The sequence below is a fragment of the Abramis brama genome (assembly GCF_963993115.1).
Source record: "Abramis brama genome assembly, chromosome: 19".
NCBI classification, from domain to species: Eukaryota; Metazoa; Chordata; class Actinopteri; order Cypriniformes; family Leuciscidae; genus Abramis; species Abramis brama.
The window spans coordinates 27,844,290-27,862,456 of record NC_139981.1 but is presented as its reverse complement, the minus strand read 5'-3'; the positions used below and the strand labels follow the sequence as shown (position 1 = coordinate 27,862,456).

Genomic DNA, 18,167 nt, shown 5'->3' with positions numbered 1-18,167 from the left:
TGATGCATTTGGTAATAGATTATGTCTTCAATGTCAGTCTTATTATCATGTTGTAATATCTCTTTAACCAAATCCAGGTCCTTAATGATATCATACGGCAGAAAGTGACATAACTTTTGGAAGCAAACAGCAAAACATTGGTAGGTATTAGTAATGTAAGTTAATTTGTTTGATTCCAATTTATTGGACCATATTATCTGTTTGCAGAAAAGCAAGTTCATGCATTTAAAACCTCTAGACTAGATCACTGTAATGCATTAATAGCTGGTTGTCCTGCATCCTCAATAAACAAGCTACAATTAGTCAAATGCAGCTGCTTACCAGGTCAAGAAAATATGATCATATAACACCAATTTCTACACTGTAATGTTGGTGCGGTTCTAATATGAATCGGTAAACTGTTCCAAAGTTTAGGTGCGGCTATGGAAAAGCTCGGTCACCCCTAGATTTTAACTTTGACTTTGGAACAGTTAACAAACTCTGGTTGGAAGACCTAAGAGTTCTCAATGGATGGTGTACATAACAAGTCCGATGGATGGTGTATACACAACAAGTCCGATGGATGGTGTATACACAACAAGTCCGAAAGGTAAGAGGGGGCGACATTTAAAAACAAGCAGAAGCACTTTAAAGTCAATTCTAGAGCGGACTGGGTGCCGATGTATAGACGTTAAAACAGGAGTAATATGTTCACGTTTGCGAACACCGGTTAAAAGTCTTGCAGCTGCATTTTGGACCAGTTGTAATCTAGGTAAGGAGGAAGAATTGTTTATTCCCAAATACAGTGAGTTACAATAGAAGAAATAAAAGCATGGATCGCTGTTTCAAAGTGCTTAAAAGAAAGAAAACTCTTCACTTTAGCCAGCGCTCTTAGTTGGTAAAAACTTGATTTGACCACTAAATTGATTTGCTTATCAAATTTAAGTGCACTATCAAATAAGACACCCAAGTTTTTTTTACACACAGTTATAAGGCGTAAATGGTTTAGCTCCGATCTTCTATCATCCTACAATCCATCACACTCTTTAAGGTCACAAAACACAACTACAACTTTTGGTTTTACCTAAGTCCACTAACGGAGGGAGAGCATTTTCACATTTGGCACCTAAACTCTGGAATAGCCTTCCTGATATTGTTCGGGGCTCAGATTCAATATCCCAGTTTAAATTTAGATTAAAGACACATCTCTTTAGCCAAGCATTCACATAATGTACCTCATAAACGTGTACTCCAGTTATATCAGATCAAATGCACGTGACACTTTGCTTAATGTTATGAACAGCAGCTACGCTAGTTATTTTCCATTTGCTTTTCTGTTTTATCTCGGGATAGGTAACTAGAGAGTACGTCAGCTCCAATTTGGATCCAGCCCCTTACGAAGACTTCAGATGCCCAACACCTGTGAAAAGACTCCAAATCCTGCGAAGACTTCAGATAACAACAACTCTGAATCAACTTGCACCAATGCTAAAATTTAATTTTCTAATCATTGTTCACAACTTATATTCATTACTTCAATGAGCTCATTGTTTCTGCATGCCTTAAATTAATACATTTGTTAGCTAACCAAGTGATTTGTATATGTACATTTCTGAAATGCATTATTTGGACACAGTCACCTCTGATAACAGATCACTCTAAATTGTAATGTAGAGTCTAGACATATGCATTTCTGTAAAGCTGCTTTGAAATCTGAACAAATTTGAATTGAATTAAAATTACACAAACATACATTTTTAGTTTAAGTTTTTGCCGCAGAACAGAAAAAAAACGTCTCGGTTACGGATGCAACCCTCATTCCCTGAAGGAGGGAACGGAGACGTAGTCGACGTGTCGACTGATTGAGTCTGATTGGGATCACGCTAGGGAGCCTGACATCTTCGAGTATTGTAAAAACGAGCTACATTGGAAATTGGCGTGCGTGAATCGCATCACATGCTCCGCCCCGCAGAGCAGGAATAAATACGGAAGTGGATGCATGCACCAGTTGTTTTTCGCTGAGGAGCCGAGTGGAACCCGGTCAGCGGTGGTACAGCAATAGTGGCTGGGGGACTAAGTCTCCATTCCCTCCTTCAGGGAACGAGGGTTACATCCGTAACCGAGACGCTCCCTTTCAGTCGGTCGACTGATTGGGATCCCTACTAATACGCCACTAGTGCTGCCACCTTCCAGTGCCTAGACAAAAACCTCCTGATCTTCCCGCATATTGAGACGGATATAGTATAGGGCTTAGGCCAGGAAAATCACTGCTGTTCCACAGGACCACCTGGAAGCGTACCTTCGTTGGAAGGCATACGCTGCAGAAGCCACATCCTGCCCGAAGGAGGTAACATGTGGAGAATACACATATGGACTGAGCGAACTTAGCAGGCAGTACAACATATGACGTGGCTCCAGCCGATAACAGGGTGGAGACGCAACCGGACAGCGACGGCAGAGCAGGCTCTGCCAAGGGAAGACACGGGCTTGCCACAGAGTGTCAATCCGTGAAAGAATACACTTATGGGATCGCCATAGGGATCACAACATATGGACCCCACCAAACACAAGTTACACAAGCATACAAGTGATAGGTCTAGCATCGGACGCTCCACCACATCCAACACTGATGGGGTGAGGAGGAACTCAACAGGGTTCGGAAGAGGGAACTCAACTGGAGCAAAAAGGCGCACTTATCCAGTCCATAGGAGGGGACCGGGCTAAGGTGAAGCTGGCTATGTGTGAAGGGAGCCCACGGAAAGCAACCGGCTTGACACATAGGCTAATTTCCTAGCGAATGTGCTGGTGTCACCCAGCCCACAGCTCTTAATCTGTCAGTGAGGCACTTGTGTCAATGCCCAGGAAGGAGCTACACTCTCTTTTTGGAGGAGCTCACTACCCAGGTGGGCACGGTGCACCTTGGGAAACTCACCAAGATGGTGGCAACACTAATCTTTTAGTGGGCCAACCTCTGCATGGAAACCTCCTTCCCTTCTGCTGGTTTCCGAAACAGAAGAGAGCTGGAGAGGTCCTGTGACTTTGCATAAGACGGGAGGAACAGAGAAAAGTCAGGGCTGGGTCCGCCTCCTCCAGGTAGGAACCTTGGGCACATATCCAGGCCGGGGTCTCATATTAGTGAGAGTTAGCCGGCCCGAAACTAGGCACGATTTGTTGACTGAAAATGTGTGCAGGTCCCCTACCTTCTTGATAGAGCAAGCAAGCAGGAGAACTGTTTCTTAAAAACAGAATTTTTAACTCATCTGCCTGCAGTGCTCAGGGGAGGTCTCAGAGTGCAGTAGCACTGGAGATAGGTCCCAAGAAGGTATAGAGGGGGTGCAAGGAAGATTTCTTCTCCTTGCACCGCTCAGGAACCTGACGATCAAGTCGTACTTCCTATATCTCGGCTACATCCTGATGTGCGTTAATATAAGGGCAACATCATTTTGAGGGTGGAGTGGAACAGCCACGCTCAGACACATCTTCTGCAGGAAGGAAGCACAGAAGTGATCGAACACTCTTCAAAATGTTTCAAAATGTTCAAGCGTCCAACTAGACGCGATAGAAGCGAATTTGATGTTCAATTCACGTGCGGTGTGAACGCAGCATTAGAGGTAGATAGCTGAACCACCGCAACGGAACCTGAACGGAACGGACAACTGGTGCGTGCATCCACTTCCGTATTTATACCCGCGCTGCGGGGCGGGGCGTGTGATGCAATTACGCACGCCAATGTCCATTGGCTCGTTTTTACAATACTCGAAGATGACAGGCTCCCTAAGCATGATCACAATCAGAATCAATCAGTCAACTACGTCAAACGTGACCGACTGAAAGGGAACTGGGTTTTCTTAACCTAAAACACCTTAAAAATGGCTTATTGCTTTTAAAAATGGCAGCAACATCAATATGATAAAATGCCAAATACTTTAATTCTTTTTTTCTTTTTTTTTCTATTGTAAGAACTGGAATAAATATTTTTTCCATAAGTAATATATGCATCTTGTTGTTTTAATATAGAATCATCATTCATGGGTGTGTCCTTTTATTTCATGTGTGACTCATACAATCAAAATTTAGGTAATGGATGTGACAATGTTGATATGTTTGGTCTTGGAGGAATAGATCTGCTACGTTGCTGCTGTTATTGCTGCTGCTGCAGAGCGAGTATGGGACTTGCTACTGCCAATACATACACAACACGCTGCTGCTACACTGCAAAAACTCAAAATCTTGCCAAGTATATTTTTCTAATTACTAGTCAAAATATCTCATCACACTTAATATAAGACAAAATCACCTAAAGACCAAGATTTAAGTGAGATAAAGGAGCTTGTTTTTAGACAGTGCATCTTAAATATCTTGTTAAGTGAATCTGTCTTGAAAATATCTTGTTTTGAGTCATATCTCAGATGAAACAAGCTTTTTTGACATGTCATAAGGTTTTTAAGCTGCTGTGTTATTTGTAAAAGATGAATCGTCTTATTTCAAGAAATAGACTTGACTTGAATTGAGACAACAAATCTGCTTTATTGAAAACTGTAGGTCAACATGCCAAACTCACAACTCACAATGCAGAGTACAGTGAGTACGTATAATATTTACATATAGACAGCAAAAAAACAATTTATTTACGTATAAACTTTACCGACGTACAAATATGTACATATTCCTATTTAACTTAAAATCGTGGCATTAATGTTTTTACTCTATTGCATTCAATTGTCTTATTAATTTAATTTTCAGTCACATTTATTAATACAGTTTAACGTTACTCATAAATAATAACATTTCGCTCTGTTCGTGCTTCTGCTGCAAACTCGTTTTGGAGGATTAGTAGACTCATCCCGCCGATGGTTTACCCACCTAAGTTGTTTGGTGTGCAGGGGAAAACCCCCTTACGATACTTTGCCGCCCGCTGGTGCCCACCAATTGCCAACGTTGGTAAGACTGAGCGTGCTGTCTGGGTACGTGTTAAACAAGAATACACTCTAAAACCTTAAAAATACCTTCTTTAATCGTTTAACCATTTTGTAATATTTGGTTTATTTACCGTGAGACACAAGAAAACACAACATAAATTCACAAAAGACATCAATTTTATTTGATTGGTGTAATCCAAATCTTTAGAATCCAATTGTTTGCAAGAAACAGATCCAAATTCAGCCCTTTATCCAGCGATCTTCATCATTTCTCTCAGCAGAGACAGTAAACGTCAAATCCCGGAGATACATTACAAAAAAAGAATACACCAATAAATATATTAGAAATCAAATTTCGTGCTCGGTTCCACCTGCTGCAAAGTTTTTTTGGTATTCAACCATGGGTGATTTAAATTGGGAAAAGGCAAATACTACTATTTATAAATACTGTATTAATAATAAAATAAAAGAAGTTTCATTTAAAATTTTACATCAAATTTATCCTGTAAAAAATTATCCCGTTAAGAAGATTTAAAATAAACATAGAAGAGTCTTGTGTTTTTTGGAGACTATTTTTCATTTATTTTATCACTGTATGTACACCAAAAAAAAATTGGTCTGATTTGGAAGAATATATAATCACAAAATTGAATGTAAACATCAGAATCAATATTTTTGATGTCATGTTATATTTTGATTTATGTGGTTTGTCCAAAAAATTAATTTTTGTTATTCAACTGTTTATTATCCTTGGAAAATACCTTATTCACAGATGTAAATTGTCTAATTCACAACCTTGTTTTAAGGTATTTCATCTGGACTTTAAATCATATTACAAAACAATAGAAAACATGCAAAATATGAAGACTACAAAAACATTTCATCTCCTGAAGGATCTGCATAATTTTTTATTTTCCCCTTCTATATATTAATTAATATGTTATTATCCTCTGGTCGGTACATACTGTACATTTCATTTTGTTGAGCAGGTTGCACAGTATTTAGTGTTCTCTGTACCTATTGTCCTGTGTATTGCTCATAATAAAGTTCGTTAAAAAAAAAAAAAAAAAAAAGTCCAATCCCGGCATCCCGCGCTCGATTGAATTCAAATTCAAAAATTGCGCCCGAAGCGTTACGACATGTTTTACGGCAGCGATATCAAACGCTCATTGGCTCTCGCATGCTTCGTCACAGATTGCGACATGCCGTGTTTAAGTTTGTGTACATTTGAAACGGAGAAGCGCGCGCGCCTTCACAGAGCGAACAGTGAACCGAGACCGGATTAACATTTTCATTGATTAAGAATTTAAATTCTGCTCTGTAACGTTACCTCATACACAACTATTACATACTGCCAGAGAGGACTGCGACACATCGTCATGTGAACGACTTTTGGTACCGGTTTTGAAATTTTCTCACTAAATAAATTATTGTGATTAACGTTAAACGTGTAACGTTATGTCTGTTTTCTTTCTTTATAATTGTAGCCTAACCTTACGTAGTTATAAGAAATGGTTAGGTTTAGGGGTAGGATTAGTGGCTCAAACTACTATTTAATGCTATATTGTTAATAAAACTGCCATTTCCCTACACATATGTCCATTACGTTTTATCCTTTTAATATTGTCTATAAAATGGCTATGTTTAGGTGTGGGAGTAGGGTTAAAGGAGAAGTTCACTTTTAAAATGAAAATTCTGTCATCATATACTCACCCTCATGTTGTTTCAAACCTGTATGAATTTCTTTCTTCTGCTGAACAGAAAAGAAGATATTTAGAAGAATATCAGTAACCAGACAGTTTTTGGGTCCCATTGACTTCCATAGTAGGAAAAAAATATACTATGGAAGTCAATGGGACCCAAAAACTGTCTGGTTACTGATAATCTTCTAAATATCTTCTTTTCTGTTCAGCAGAAGAAAGAAATTCATACAGGTTTGAAACAACATGAGGGTGAGTATATGATGACAGAATTTTCATTTTAAAAGTGAACTTCTCCTTTAAGGGATCTTACATTTATACTCTATAAAATGTTCTACTATGTTTTCATATTGCAGTTCCATAAATACTGTGAGCCAAAATGTTGAGATTTAGTGAGAAAATGAAGCTGTTAACCTTTTATGCAGTCCTCTGGGACTTTTTGCTGTTTAAATAATAATAAAAAGGTTAAATGCAAGTCTATTTTTCACTTTTTCTGTCTAGTAAACAGTAGTTAATGTCTTGAATCTAGTAGGTAAAATGTCTTGAATCTAGAACAGCATTACTTTTGTTGAGCTTACAATAAGTTAAATACACTTAAGATGATGTCAGGTTGGTAAATTATGGCTTATTATGGTAAAAGAGGACTGCCTAATATGAGTCAATAATGCTAACTTCAAGACATTTTGTCTCAAAAATGCCAGTTTCCAATCTTATTTCAAGTTGGTGGTGACTTAAATCTAGAACAGCGTAACAATTATAGAACTAAAAATTAGTTAAATACACTTGAAACAAACAGGATGACCAAAAAAAAAAAATGCTACTTTTGAGGGGAAAATACTATTTTTGAGCATGACAAGCTTATTATGAGACACAAAACATCACAATACTAGTAAAATATAGCTAAAAATGAGTTGTCCCAGCTAATTTCAAGATCACTCATATCTTGTAAGGCTTAAATATAATGTCTTATTTCAAGAAATCTTACCAAGAGAATTTTCACTTGTTCCATTGGCAGATTTTTTTGCTTATTACAAGCAAAAATATCTTGTATTAATTTTTTTTTGCTTATTTTTGGAGTGGCCTTTTTTCCAGTGTATACAAAAAGGCATACATGAATTACCCATAGCAGATCTATACAGGTGGAGCTGGGGAAGGTGGAGGGTTTCTGAAAGCACGCTGCACTGTTATGCTGACCAAGTATTTGAAGGTTGAGCATGCAAGATCATTGGCTACTGATACAGCAGGAACCAATCAGCTCTGCCCTATAGAGAATGATGTGATTGCAAGCAGACTGAGATAAGGACCTATCAGCCTGTGCCATCCAGAGTTTCACGAGTTCACATTTGCATTTAATTAGATAGAGTAAAGGATATGCGTATTTGGCGTTCTGTTCGAGAGCAGGGCTCTGAGCTTGGAATTTTGCCCGAACCCAGAGTACTCCCCCATCCCAGGTTTGGGATAGGACTAGTTAGTGAAGAGATGGTGTGGTGGAGGGATGCTGGAAAACTGTCATAGAAGAGTTGACGATTAGATTAATTCTCCTCCCATGATGATTAGATTAATTATCTGAACGTGCTTCTCCCGAACTTTGTTAATAAAACATAATTTAATGTCACTTTGGATTTCACTTATACCATCAAATACACAGAGAGCCAGTCAACTTTTTGTTAGTCTCTAGCTTCCCAGAAATCCATTTTATAGGGCTGTTATTTGCCATAAGCTCAATATGCGACTGTCCAGGACAGATAATTCCCTGCTGCTGGCACTCACTTCTTATGTAATACTGGCCTCTTGTGATGCTGGGCACTTATTGTTGCACAACAATAAAGGTTTGGTATATAATACAATAAAGGTAAAGGTTTGACATGTACTATAGTTTGAATTGTTTCAAAGGTGTCCGTGAAAATGCAACTGGTGTCCTGTGTATTTCAGAAACAGTTTCAACATAATTTTTACGATAATTAAAAACATTTCCCACCATTTCTTATAAAAGTACTGTATGAGAAACATTTGCTAATGAAAAGATCTCCCCAGCAATATATATATATTTTTTTTTAATGTAAGAGCTGCATCAAATGTCTACACTCATCAAGTATTAAATAAGGCAATAAGAATGACATTATGAAATAAATTCCTCTTTTAAGGAAGCATAAAACACAATGGGAAGAGCAGACTGTCCTTTTTCTTGTACAGGCAGTTCATGGCATGTCCATCTCTGGAAAAGGCCAGGCGGGGTGGCAAACATTCCTTCATTTTACAGGCTTGACCCGTTTAGGAAGTGTATGCTTTGTGGTCGTTCACAAAGAACATTAGAGGAAGGCGTTTTTTAATCAGTTTGTTGCCACAGCAATAAGAGGAGAGTGAAGGGGCACATAGTTATCTTGTCTGTTAAATAAGGACGATGTCATTGAAGGATGGCTGGAAGTGGGGGTTTTAGTATCATCTGTGTCAGCAATCATGAATCAAAGCTAGACAGTTTCACATTACAGCTGGGCAATATGAGGCACATATTGTCATGCATGAACAACTGTCACACTGATTCTCACAAGCCTTTAGTCCAGCATACAGTCTTGGATATGGCGAAAGTAATAACTTGCGGTTCGATAAATGAGTCAGAATAAGTTGATTCAGTAAAGGGCTAATTAAGGGTGCTAACGGGGCTTAAAGGTGCAATGTGTAATATTTCTGAGGATCTATTGACAGAAATGCAATATAAGATCCATAACTATGTTTTCAGTGGTGTATAAAGACCTTACTTAATGAACCATTATGTTTTTATTACCTTAGAATGAGTCATTTATATCTACATAACCGTATATCTATATCTATATAATCTATATCTATATATATATCTATATAACCGTATTATATCTACACCCACTTTCTATGAAGGTCGACATATTGTGATGTCATGTTTCTACCGTAGCCGACAGCGAACAAACAGCGCTACAGAGCGCGTTTCGTCACTAACTTGAATGAGAAGCAGCAGAAAAAGACGCAGCAGAATACTCAGGTTGTCCCTGACTCTGCAAACGTGGAGAAAAACATGCTGTCTGAACGACGCCTCGGACATCGTAACGTTAGCTATTTCCCCTTACCTAGCTGCTTTGATGCATAGCTCTTATCTTATACTAACTAGCATGGAAACAAGCTATGGTAAAGTCAGTGAATAAAAGACTAACACAATGATGAACAAGTAAAAATAACAATCGCAATAACATGTGGTTTTACTGATTAATTAAGTATATATAATTTAATATAAAATATAATATAAAGAAACCTCATTGCTTGACTTGCTACTCTCTGCTGACTCAGACTCAGATGACGACATCTTCCGATCCTACGTCGGCCACCGTAGCTTCTCCTTCGAGTTTGCAATTTGAGGGATAGGCCGTGAGTGACTGGCTGTTTGCAATTCGCAAACCTCACCACTAGATGCCACTAAAAATTACACACTGCACCTTTAAGCCCTGAATGTTGTTACTTTTTGTTCATAGAGCTGAAAAAATAATAGTGAATACGATCACAACTGCTGCGATTACCTAATCATGAAAAGTGCATATGCATAATATTTATATTTTCCCTCTTTGCCTCAAAGGTTACTACTTACGATGTGCTTTGAGCATTGTAGCCAATTACAGACATGTCTGTTAAACTCAACAGCCAATCAGAGGCGTTGAGTCGCTGTGCTGAAGATTTTTAGCGCTCAATGAGTTCTACACATTCGCGATCATTAGTCTGTCAGTAGTCAATAAACTGTAGGTGTACATAATTCACTGCTATGTATATGATATTTTTAATGCTGCTCTGTTGCACCCCATTACGCACTGCTTTATTTGATGTTACGATGACTAAAAGGTCAATGTCAAAATGACTTTGGGGCTTACCCTTAACAGAAGATGCATGTGAATTTCAACACAAGGCTTTTAACCAACAGTGAAAGAGTGAGAGGTACAATATAAGTAGCTAAACGTTTAAAGGTAGGGTGGGCAATTTTCGGAGAGGCTAGCAATAGCGAGAAGTGCTAGAACGCCCCTGATTATGAAAGCCATTCATTCTGGAATCTGACTATATCCTAGTCTTTGCACTATAAACATGTACATGTTTTGGTGAATGTCTACAAGGTGCAGTAACATTAAAAGCGTGTGAAAAAAGGGTCCATTGTCAACAGAGTAGAGGTGTAAGTAGACCTCACACAGAATTCACTTTCAAACCGCAGCTTTCAGTTGACCTGTGTGGCGAAGTCGCATGACCAGTTTGAACATGAGCGAAATCTGCGTGGAGAACTTTTCTGCCGAAATCGCCACCTCGTAAAATAGTTAGGCTATATTTTTTCTGTGAGATCGGTTTGGTTTTACGGTGCACTTGTATTGCGGTGTCAGTCGTGCAGCAAACACTATCAGAAGAATATTTTAAGTCAGTGTTCTATCGGCATCATAGAAGCTTGCTTCCACCATGAAATAAAACTTTAAAAGGTAATTGCGACTATTTATCTCACAACTGTGTTGTCTGTATTTTTTTCTGGCAGTTGCAAGTTTAGATATCTCGCAATTCGGACTAGATATAACTTCAAGAAATAAATTCAGAATTGTGATTTATAAAAAATAAAAATTGTAAAATATAGCCTACAGTAAACATGCAATTAATAAAGGTATTGCGAGTTCTCACAATTGCCAGTTTATAACTCTTTTCCACCTCAGAATTGTGATATAAACTTGCAACTGAGTTATAAAGTCTGAATTGTGAAATATAAACTCACAATTTTTTATAAAGTTCGAATTGTGAGATATAAACTTGAAATTCTGAGAAAAAAGTCAGTAATGTGAGATAAAAAGATGCAAAAACAAACATCCAGAGCATCATCATGAAAAATGCACGCTGGAAAATCTGTAGAAGAATCCATGGAAGAATTCAGTAATTGCTCCAACAGATTCATAATTATTTTTGATTCACTAAGATTCTCTCGTTCCAGAAACAGATTAGGCTACACCACATGCTGGATGTTCTTGATTCACTTACAGCAGCTCATAGTTGCTCAGGAATCAGATTACATTTGCTGGAATGTTTTAGCTGTATATTCTGAATATTTTAGAATGACGATCCATGCACATTCAAACTGGCAATAGAACCAAACCTCATGCAAATAATTTCTTTCTGTTGTTTAAAATGTATCTCTGTTCTCATCCCTATAGATAGGGCTATAGAAGAACCCTGAAGTATGGTACAAAGAATCGGTAACACTTTATTTTACAGTGTCCTTGTTACATATATGTTACATGTACTTACCATAATAATAACAGTAAATTATGCATAATTACATGCAACTAACCCTCAACCAAATCCTAATCCTACCCTAACCCTATAGTATAATTACACTATAACAGAGACACCTTAAAATAAAGTGTAACCAAAGAATCTAACAGAATTGGGTAATGAATGTGCAAAGGTTCGTGGAAAGAAAAGGAGCTTTTGACTATTGAAAAGGACTTGTGAAGTTGACCTGGGGACTGTGTTGATAGTTGTAACCAGGGTGACCAATACAGCAGTTGTTCATTTGTACTTTCCCTGTTCTACTATTTTCCATGGATGGGGATGAGGGCACAAAGGAATGGGATTGTATAAGGTTCAGAGTTGATGCTGATTGTCACTTTGAACTCAGTCAACACCCCATGGAGTGACTGAAATGTAGAAATATGTGGCTTGATTGTCAGTCTAAGAAACAATACTTGTTCTTAAGAAAACAAAACGGCTTAACTTTGTTTATTTTTTGTTAATAAAATAACTGCATTTGGATCCAGCTCTCCCTCATTTTTTTAAATTCACCAATCATTACAAATGCCAGCATCCTCAAGTTGTTGTATTAATCAATAGCATCTTAATGGATTTTAATAATTAATTTACCCTTTTAAGTTAATTTATTATTCAATGTATCTTCTGTTCTGTAATTGTCACAGACACATAGTGTCCATAGAAGTCTGAACACCATATTCCACAACGTTTTGATACAAGGCTTTGGTAACACTTTAGTTTGGGAACCAATTCTCACTACTTGCATATTACTAGCATATTGGCTGTTCATTATTACTTATAAAGCACATATAAATGCCTTATTCTGTATGACCATATTCTAGGTCCCTTATTCCTACCCCGTACATAAACTTAACCACTACAACAATACCTTACTAATTAATAAGCAGTAAATTAGGAGTTTATTGAGGCAGAAGTCATAGTGAATATGTTCCCCAAACTAAAGTGTGACCAAGACTTTTTGTTTTGGACATTGGTGGCATTCCATGTATTTACCCAACATAGAATATTCTAAAAAGTGTGTGTATACACATATATATATATCATAAACTGGGCTATGAATGCCAAAGAAAATACGCTATTTATTTCCAACTGTTGGTCTTTAAAATAGGGCTATAGTAAATATTGATAAATATTTTATTCATTTTCTGTCCACTCATAACAAATTAATAGTACTGTATATGGAAAAGGAGGGAACTTTTACTTTGTCTGGTTCATTTGTGTTTTTATGCATGCTACTGGGTACTATTTAACACATACCTTTTCTGGACACCGTGCTGACTGGTAAGAGTCCAGGATAGGGGGAAGAGAGCTGACATGATGAACATCTTCAGTTTTCATGGTCATAATCAGACCAGTGAGCTATTAAGATGTAATGTAGTTAGGATAAAATACTTAAGTATCAGAGAAATGAAATATTTTATGTGCTGTAAGTTTTCTGTAAAAAGATGACTCACTTAAATGAGTAGAAATTAATTTGTAAAAATACAAATATTCAAATTTGGCTCTCAGTTGATATGAAGTCAAAATGCATATATTATAATTATAAAATTAACATTAGAATAATTTTGCATGGTCAACTGCCTAAATTCATTATTTTGATGCCAACAAGGAATCAGATTACTTGCATTTCTGAATTACAGCAGCAGTGGGATTCCCATAATTTAGTTACGATCACATAGAAAACATTAACTTTAAATCTAGAAATAAATAAATAAAAAAACTTACCAGTTTAGCAATACAAATCTGCTCTCTGGAGCTTTTGATTTTAGGGCTACTAACAATCAACTAGTAGTTTTCTAAGCGACTTAAATACAGTTTGAAGAATCACTCCACAAACAGGCTAAACAGCTTTCCTAACAACCTAACAAGTCTGTTACTGTAATGGTTATATATCTGATATAACAATTACAAAAAACAATTTTCTGAATGACTAAGTATTTTTCTCTGTAGCATCAAACTCGTCTGGACAGTAAGAGCTCAAAGAGAAGTGTTGAGAGTTTCAGGTCTGATCTGTGTTTTAAGGGATCGTTGCCATAGTGCAAGCTTACACAACCTCAGTCCTATTGATTCCTTAAAGCCCATTCATTTCACTTTGTTCATTATAGCCCTGTTGTGCTCAAGTTTTACCCAATTATTAAAGTAATATTTGTAAGAAAACCCCCTTGTAAGGTTTGTAGCGAAAGACTGTACCTGCCTTAAAATATATGCTAGCTATGATATGATACCAATATAACTAATAATAATATACACACTGTTCACATTTGATCATTCAAATAGGCTAATAAGAAAGAAAAAAAAACATGTCTTTTTGATTTTATTATCAGAATCCTTAAAAATGACTTGGAACAACACATAAAAACACCAAATTGCAAAATAAATACTGTACACGGCTGGTTTGTCGATCAAACAGTCCTTCAGTTCATATTACACACATACTTTTAACAAGTCTCAGATAGGCTATTAAGTGTCTGTTCTAAGTCTCTCAGACAGTGTCGTCTTCGACAGCTATTGTTTTCTGGCACAAAGGAAGGACCGTGGCCTCTGGATGCATTTCACGGGTCGTCAATCGCTTCAATACTTCCACAGTTTGAAACAAACATCAGTCGTTCAGCCCATCAAAGTGAAAACAATAGCAATGTGCAAAAAACACTACTGTTCCCCAGTCATTGTGTAAAGGTAACCTGCAGAAAATTCTCTGAGTGATCAGCAATAGCCTACATCTCAATGCAGAAAACATTCAGACATTCCCGTCAGTCCATTAAGAAAGCTGAGTTTGTGCACGCATACAGGACGCGTTCTTGTGTTCATTCTGCGCTGTTCATTGTTGCGTTATGTGCACTGCGTCATACGGACGTTTTTGCGCAAGCACGTTTAAATGGTGTGTCAAGTTGAAAAAATTCAACTTTTAAAAAGGCCTAGGTTATACGCATTCTGTTCCATTCCAATAATTTGGTAGAGCGTTTATGAACCCGACTATGTGTCCTGCGTGAATGGTAACGTTCACATATGACGCCTTCTTGCATTACATCTTCTCTATTTTCATGTAAAAAATGCGACGCATTTGATTTTTTTTCGTGCCAAGTTTTAAGACGCCCAGGGCCAGTCACGTTAAAAAATATTCCATTGTCGCGCGCCCTATTTGTGCGCCTTCCTTCGTTCCGTTTGTGTTGTTTTACACGTCAAACGGTCACGAGACCGTTTTAAGGCGGCGTGTCCAATTAATAATAGTTCAACTTCTACAAACGCGTATCTTCAATACCATTGCGCTCTGTCCCGCTGTTTTTCAACGCAAGAACGCGTCCTGTGTGAATGATCCTCAGACAACAATATTTCTAAAAGCAAATTAGGTGACTTTTGAGTTTGACACATAACTCATGGACTGAAGTCTTCACAGTGGACCTTTCTTCTGTGGAATTTTGAGGTCATCAACTTTTAAGATGAGGCAAAGATGACAGTTTATCAACTTTCCCAAAAGCAGCAGCGCTTTCCACACCTTTCAGCCACTCTTTACATTTCCTCATGACAGTCTCGTCCACGTCTCCATCCTCTTCCTCATACTCAACATCATCATATTTGTACTGATCATTGAGGAGAGAGATCTTCACAATGGTGCTTATGTCATTGGAAGCGTCCAGTTTGGCAACAGGTCCGGAGCTCTTATTATTAGAGCTGCCCTGAGCTCTCTTGGATGGGAAAACGCGCCGGTGTCTCAAGTCCGCGGAAGCGCAGCACTTCTGTTGCTTGGCCATCATTTGCTTTTCCAGATTGCGCTTTTGGATGACCAGGATGGCTTCAGGGGTCAGGCTAAGGGAGAAGTGGATCTCTTGCTCGCCGGCTTCTTTTGCTATAGAGGTCCTGGAGGCGTATTTATGGCTGGACTCTCCAGAACTGGACCGTGGGACGCTTTCGCATGAGGTAGCCAAGGGTTTGGGGACGCTCAACCATGAATGTTTGCTGTCCGTCTCAGGATCTCGAGGGACTCTGCTCGGTTTACTTCGTCCAAGCTGCTTTAAATTGGCCGACGGCCACGATGTGGATATTTTCTCTTTCTCCGATTCCTTGTCGTCTCCTGTCCTTTGACTGTACGTGGGTTGAGGAGGTGCGACATTGTCCCTGCTCTTCTTTCTCCTGAACAGCTCCTTTCTTGGCGATGATATCCGTGAGTGCAGGTTTATCGGCGGAAAAGGCATTTTGGATGCGATCGATGCGCAAAATAATTAAGAAACCTGTGCGTGAATGATGGGAGAAATGCGTCCATTCGCCTTGGTCCACCGGATCTTTGGATATTAGACGCAGTAGTCCATTGCACTCCTCATCTCTCTTCTAGACTGACAAGGGGCGGGGCATCCGCGGGATTTATAATGTGTCATACGGAAGGGGCGTGGTCACAACAGAAAGGTTAAAACAACAAAGCCATGCGTATGCAAGTGCCTGTATGAATGTATCTTATAAAGAAGGTTTATTGCCTTTATACAATACAAAATAATACAGCCAAGTTCACACAAGTGTCCTAGCTTTGTAAACACTGGTGTAGTTCATTCATCACCTTAATAATGATCAGGTCACCTTAAAGGGATAGTTCACCCAAAAATGAAAAATGTACTCACCCTCAAGTTGTTCCAAATCTGTTTTCTTTCTTCTGTTGAACACAAAACAAGATATATTGAAGAATGCTGCCAACCAAACAGTTGACGGTAGCCACTGACTTCCATAGTAGGAACAAAAAAATGTATTTGGAAGTCAATGGCTATGGTCTACTGTTTGATTGCCAACATATCTTATTTTGTGTTCAACAGAGGAAATAAACTCATACAGGTTTGGAACAACACGAGGGTGAGTAAATGATGACATCATTTTCATTTTTGGGTGAACTATCCCTTTAAGATACCCTTCGTCTTATTAAAAGTATATTGTTTTATTTAAACTTAACAAACTTCTTTTTAACATGATTTTAGTGTAAAAAACAACAACTATCACTTACAAAACAATTTTACAACATTATTATTATTTTGCTAATACAATAATCAATATAACCTTGATTTTTGCTTAATTTTTTAAAGAAAATTATCAAAAACATTTTTGGAAATGCTGCCGATTGAATTAATATGTCTTAAAAGTGTCGAAATAGAAAAAAAAAAAAAAAGTTTTATGGAATAACAGATTTGAAACAGTAATGTATTGGAATGCAGCTAGCAGAGCTTCACAACGCAGATCCAGCCATCGGTACTTTTTTTACTGACCGTCAATATTTTCTCCTTGGTGACCTTGGCGTAGCACAGAGGAGGTTAAAGACAAGCAGCCTCCATCAGTATTGATCCGTCACCCTCCTTTCAGCAATTGGTAATTTCACAGTGACATCTGTTCTGTCACCCAGCCACTGCGAAGTGTTTCAGCCACAGTGAAATGAGGAACAAAATCAATAGGCTTATACTTACTGTTCAGAAGCACAAAGACAGATGTTTATTTTCACAAACAACGTCCATAGATTGCTGACAGAATTAAATCACAGAGATTACAGTGAAGAAAAAAAAATCTTTTATGCTAATGATAACTTTAAAATGATCCAAAGTGAAAACCGAGGGAAGATTCTATGCCTGTAATTAAACACTGTTAGTTATGCGACTGATGCTTGTAGCTTTAAAGCATATACAGTCAAACCAAAAATTATTCAGACACCAGATATAATTTTTGATATTTTTTTTACTAGAAGGTACAGGACACTATCGTTCATTTATGTAAGTGAGGATAGCAAAATGAAGTGAACTGTGACATATTATACCCAAAAATTCTTCATACAGTGGACTACCAGTATGTATAAAAATTTGGGACCGAAAATTATCCAGACACTTTGACCTGACCATGTTTTAAGTGTTTTTTCTTTAATTGCTAATGCAACCTTTTTACACCACAGACTGAACAAAATTAAGCATGGTTTTGTAATTGGTTGACCTAAATTGGTATTATCTAATTGTGTAGTTAAATTTAACAGCTGACAGATATTCAATCTAATTCATTTGTGAGACAGTCTAACAGAAGCATGGCCAAAACAGTGAAATATCAACTGATTTGATAACTCCGAGTTCTTGTCATATTTTATTACCATTTTCTAAACTATAGCGAATAAACTGTGACAATGTGAGATCTGTGACACAGAACATAGAATCTTAATTTATTCCATTTCACGCTTAATGGCATCAGTTGAGTTTACAACCTGCTGTGCAGAATGTTCTGAGAGCTGATTTCATATATGCACTGGGAA

General features: G+C 37.7%; 2 protein-coding genes across 2 annotated transcripts in view; both read right to left on the bottom strand.

Moving 5' to 3' along the window:
- Window positions 1–13,246, bottom strand: part of LOC311069999 (uncharacterized protein) — a gene marked incomplete at its 5' end in the record, with an annotated part of 31,804 nt that extends 18,558 nt beyond the window's left edge. Inside the window, one exon of the mRNA XM_084093631.1 lies at window positions 13,166–13,246. Coding sequence (XP_083949757.1) covers window positions 13,166–13,246 — 81 coding nt within the window. The remainder of the gene's footprint in view (window positions 1–13,165) is intronic.
- A 963-nt stretch (window positions 13,247–14,209) lies between these two features.
- Window positions 14,210–16,296, bottom strand: prr18 (proline rich 18). Its single transcript, XM_084093578.1, has one exon. It carries the CDS (start codon window positions 16,096–16,098, stop codon window positions 15,334–15,336), a length of 765 nt encoding a protein of 254 aa, XP_083949704.1. The 5' UTR covers window positions 16,099–16,296; the 3' UTR covers window positions 14,210–15,333.
- Between the last annotated feature and the right edge of the window lie 1,871 nt (window positions 16,297–18,167).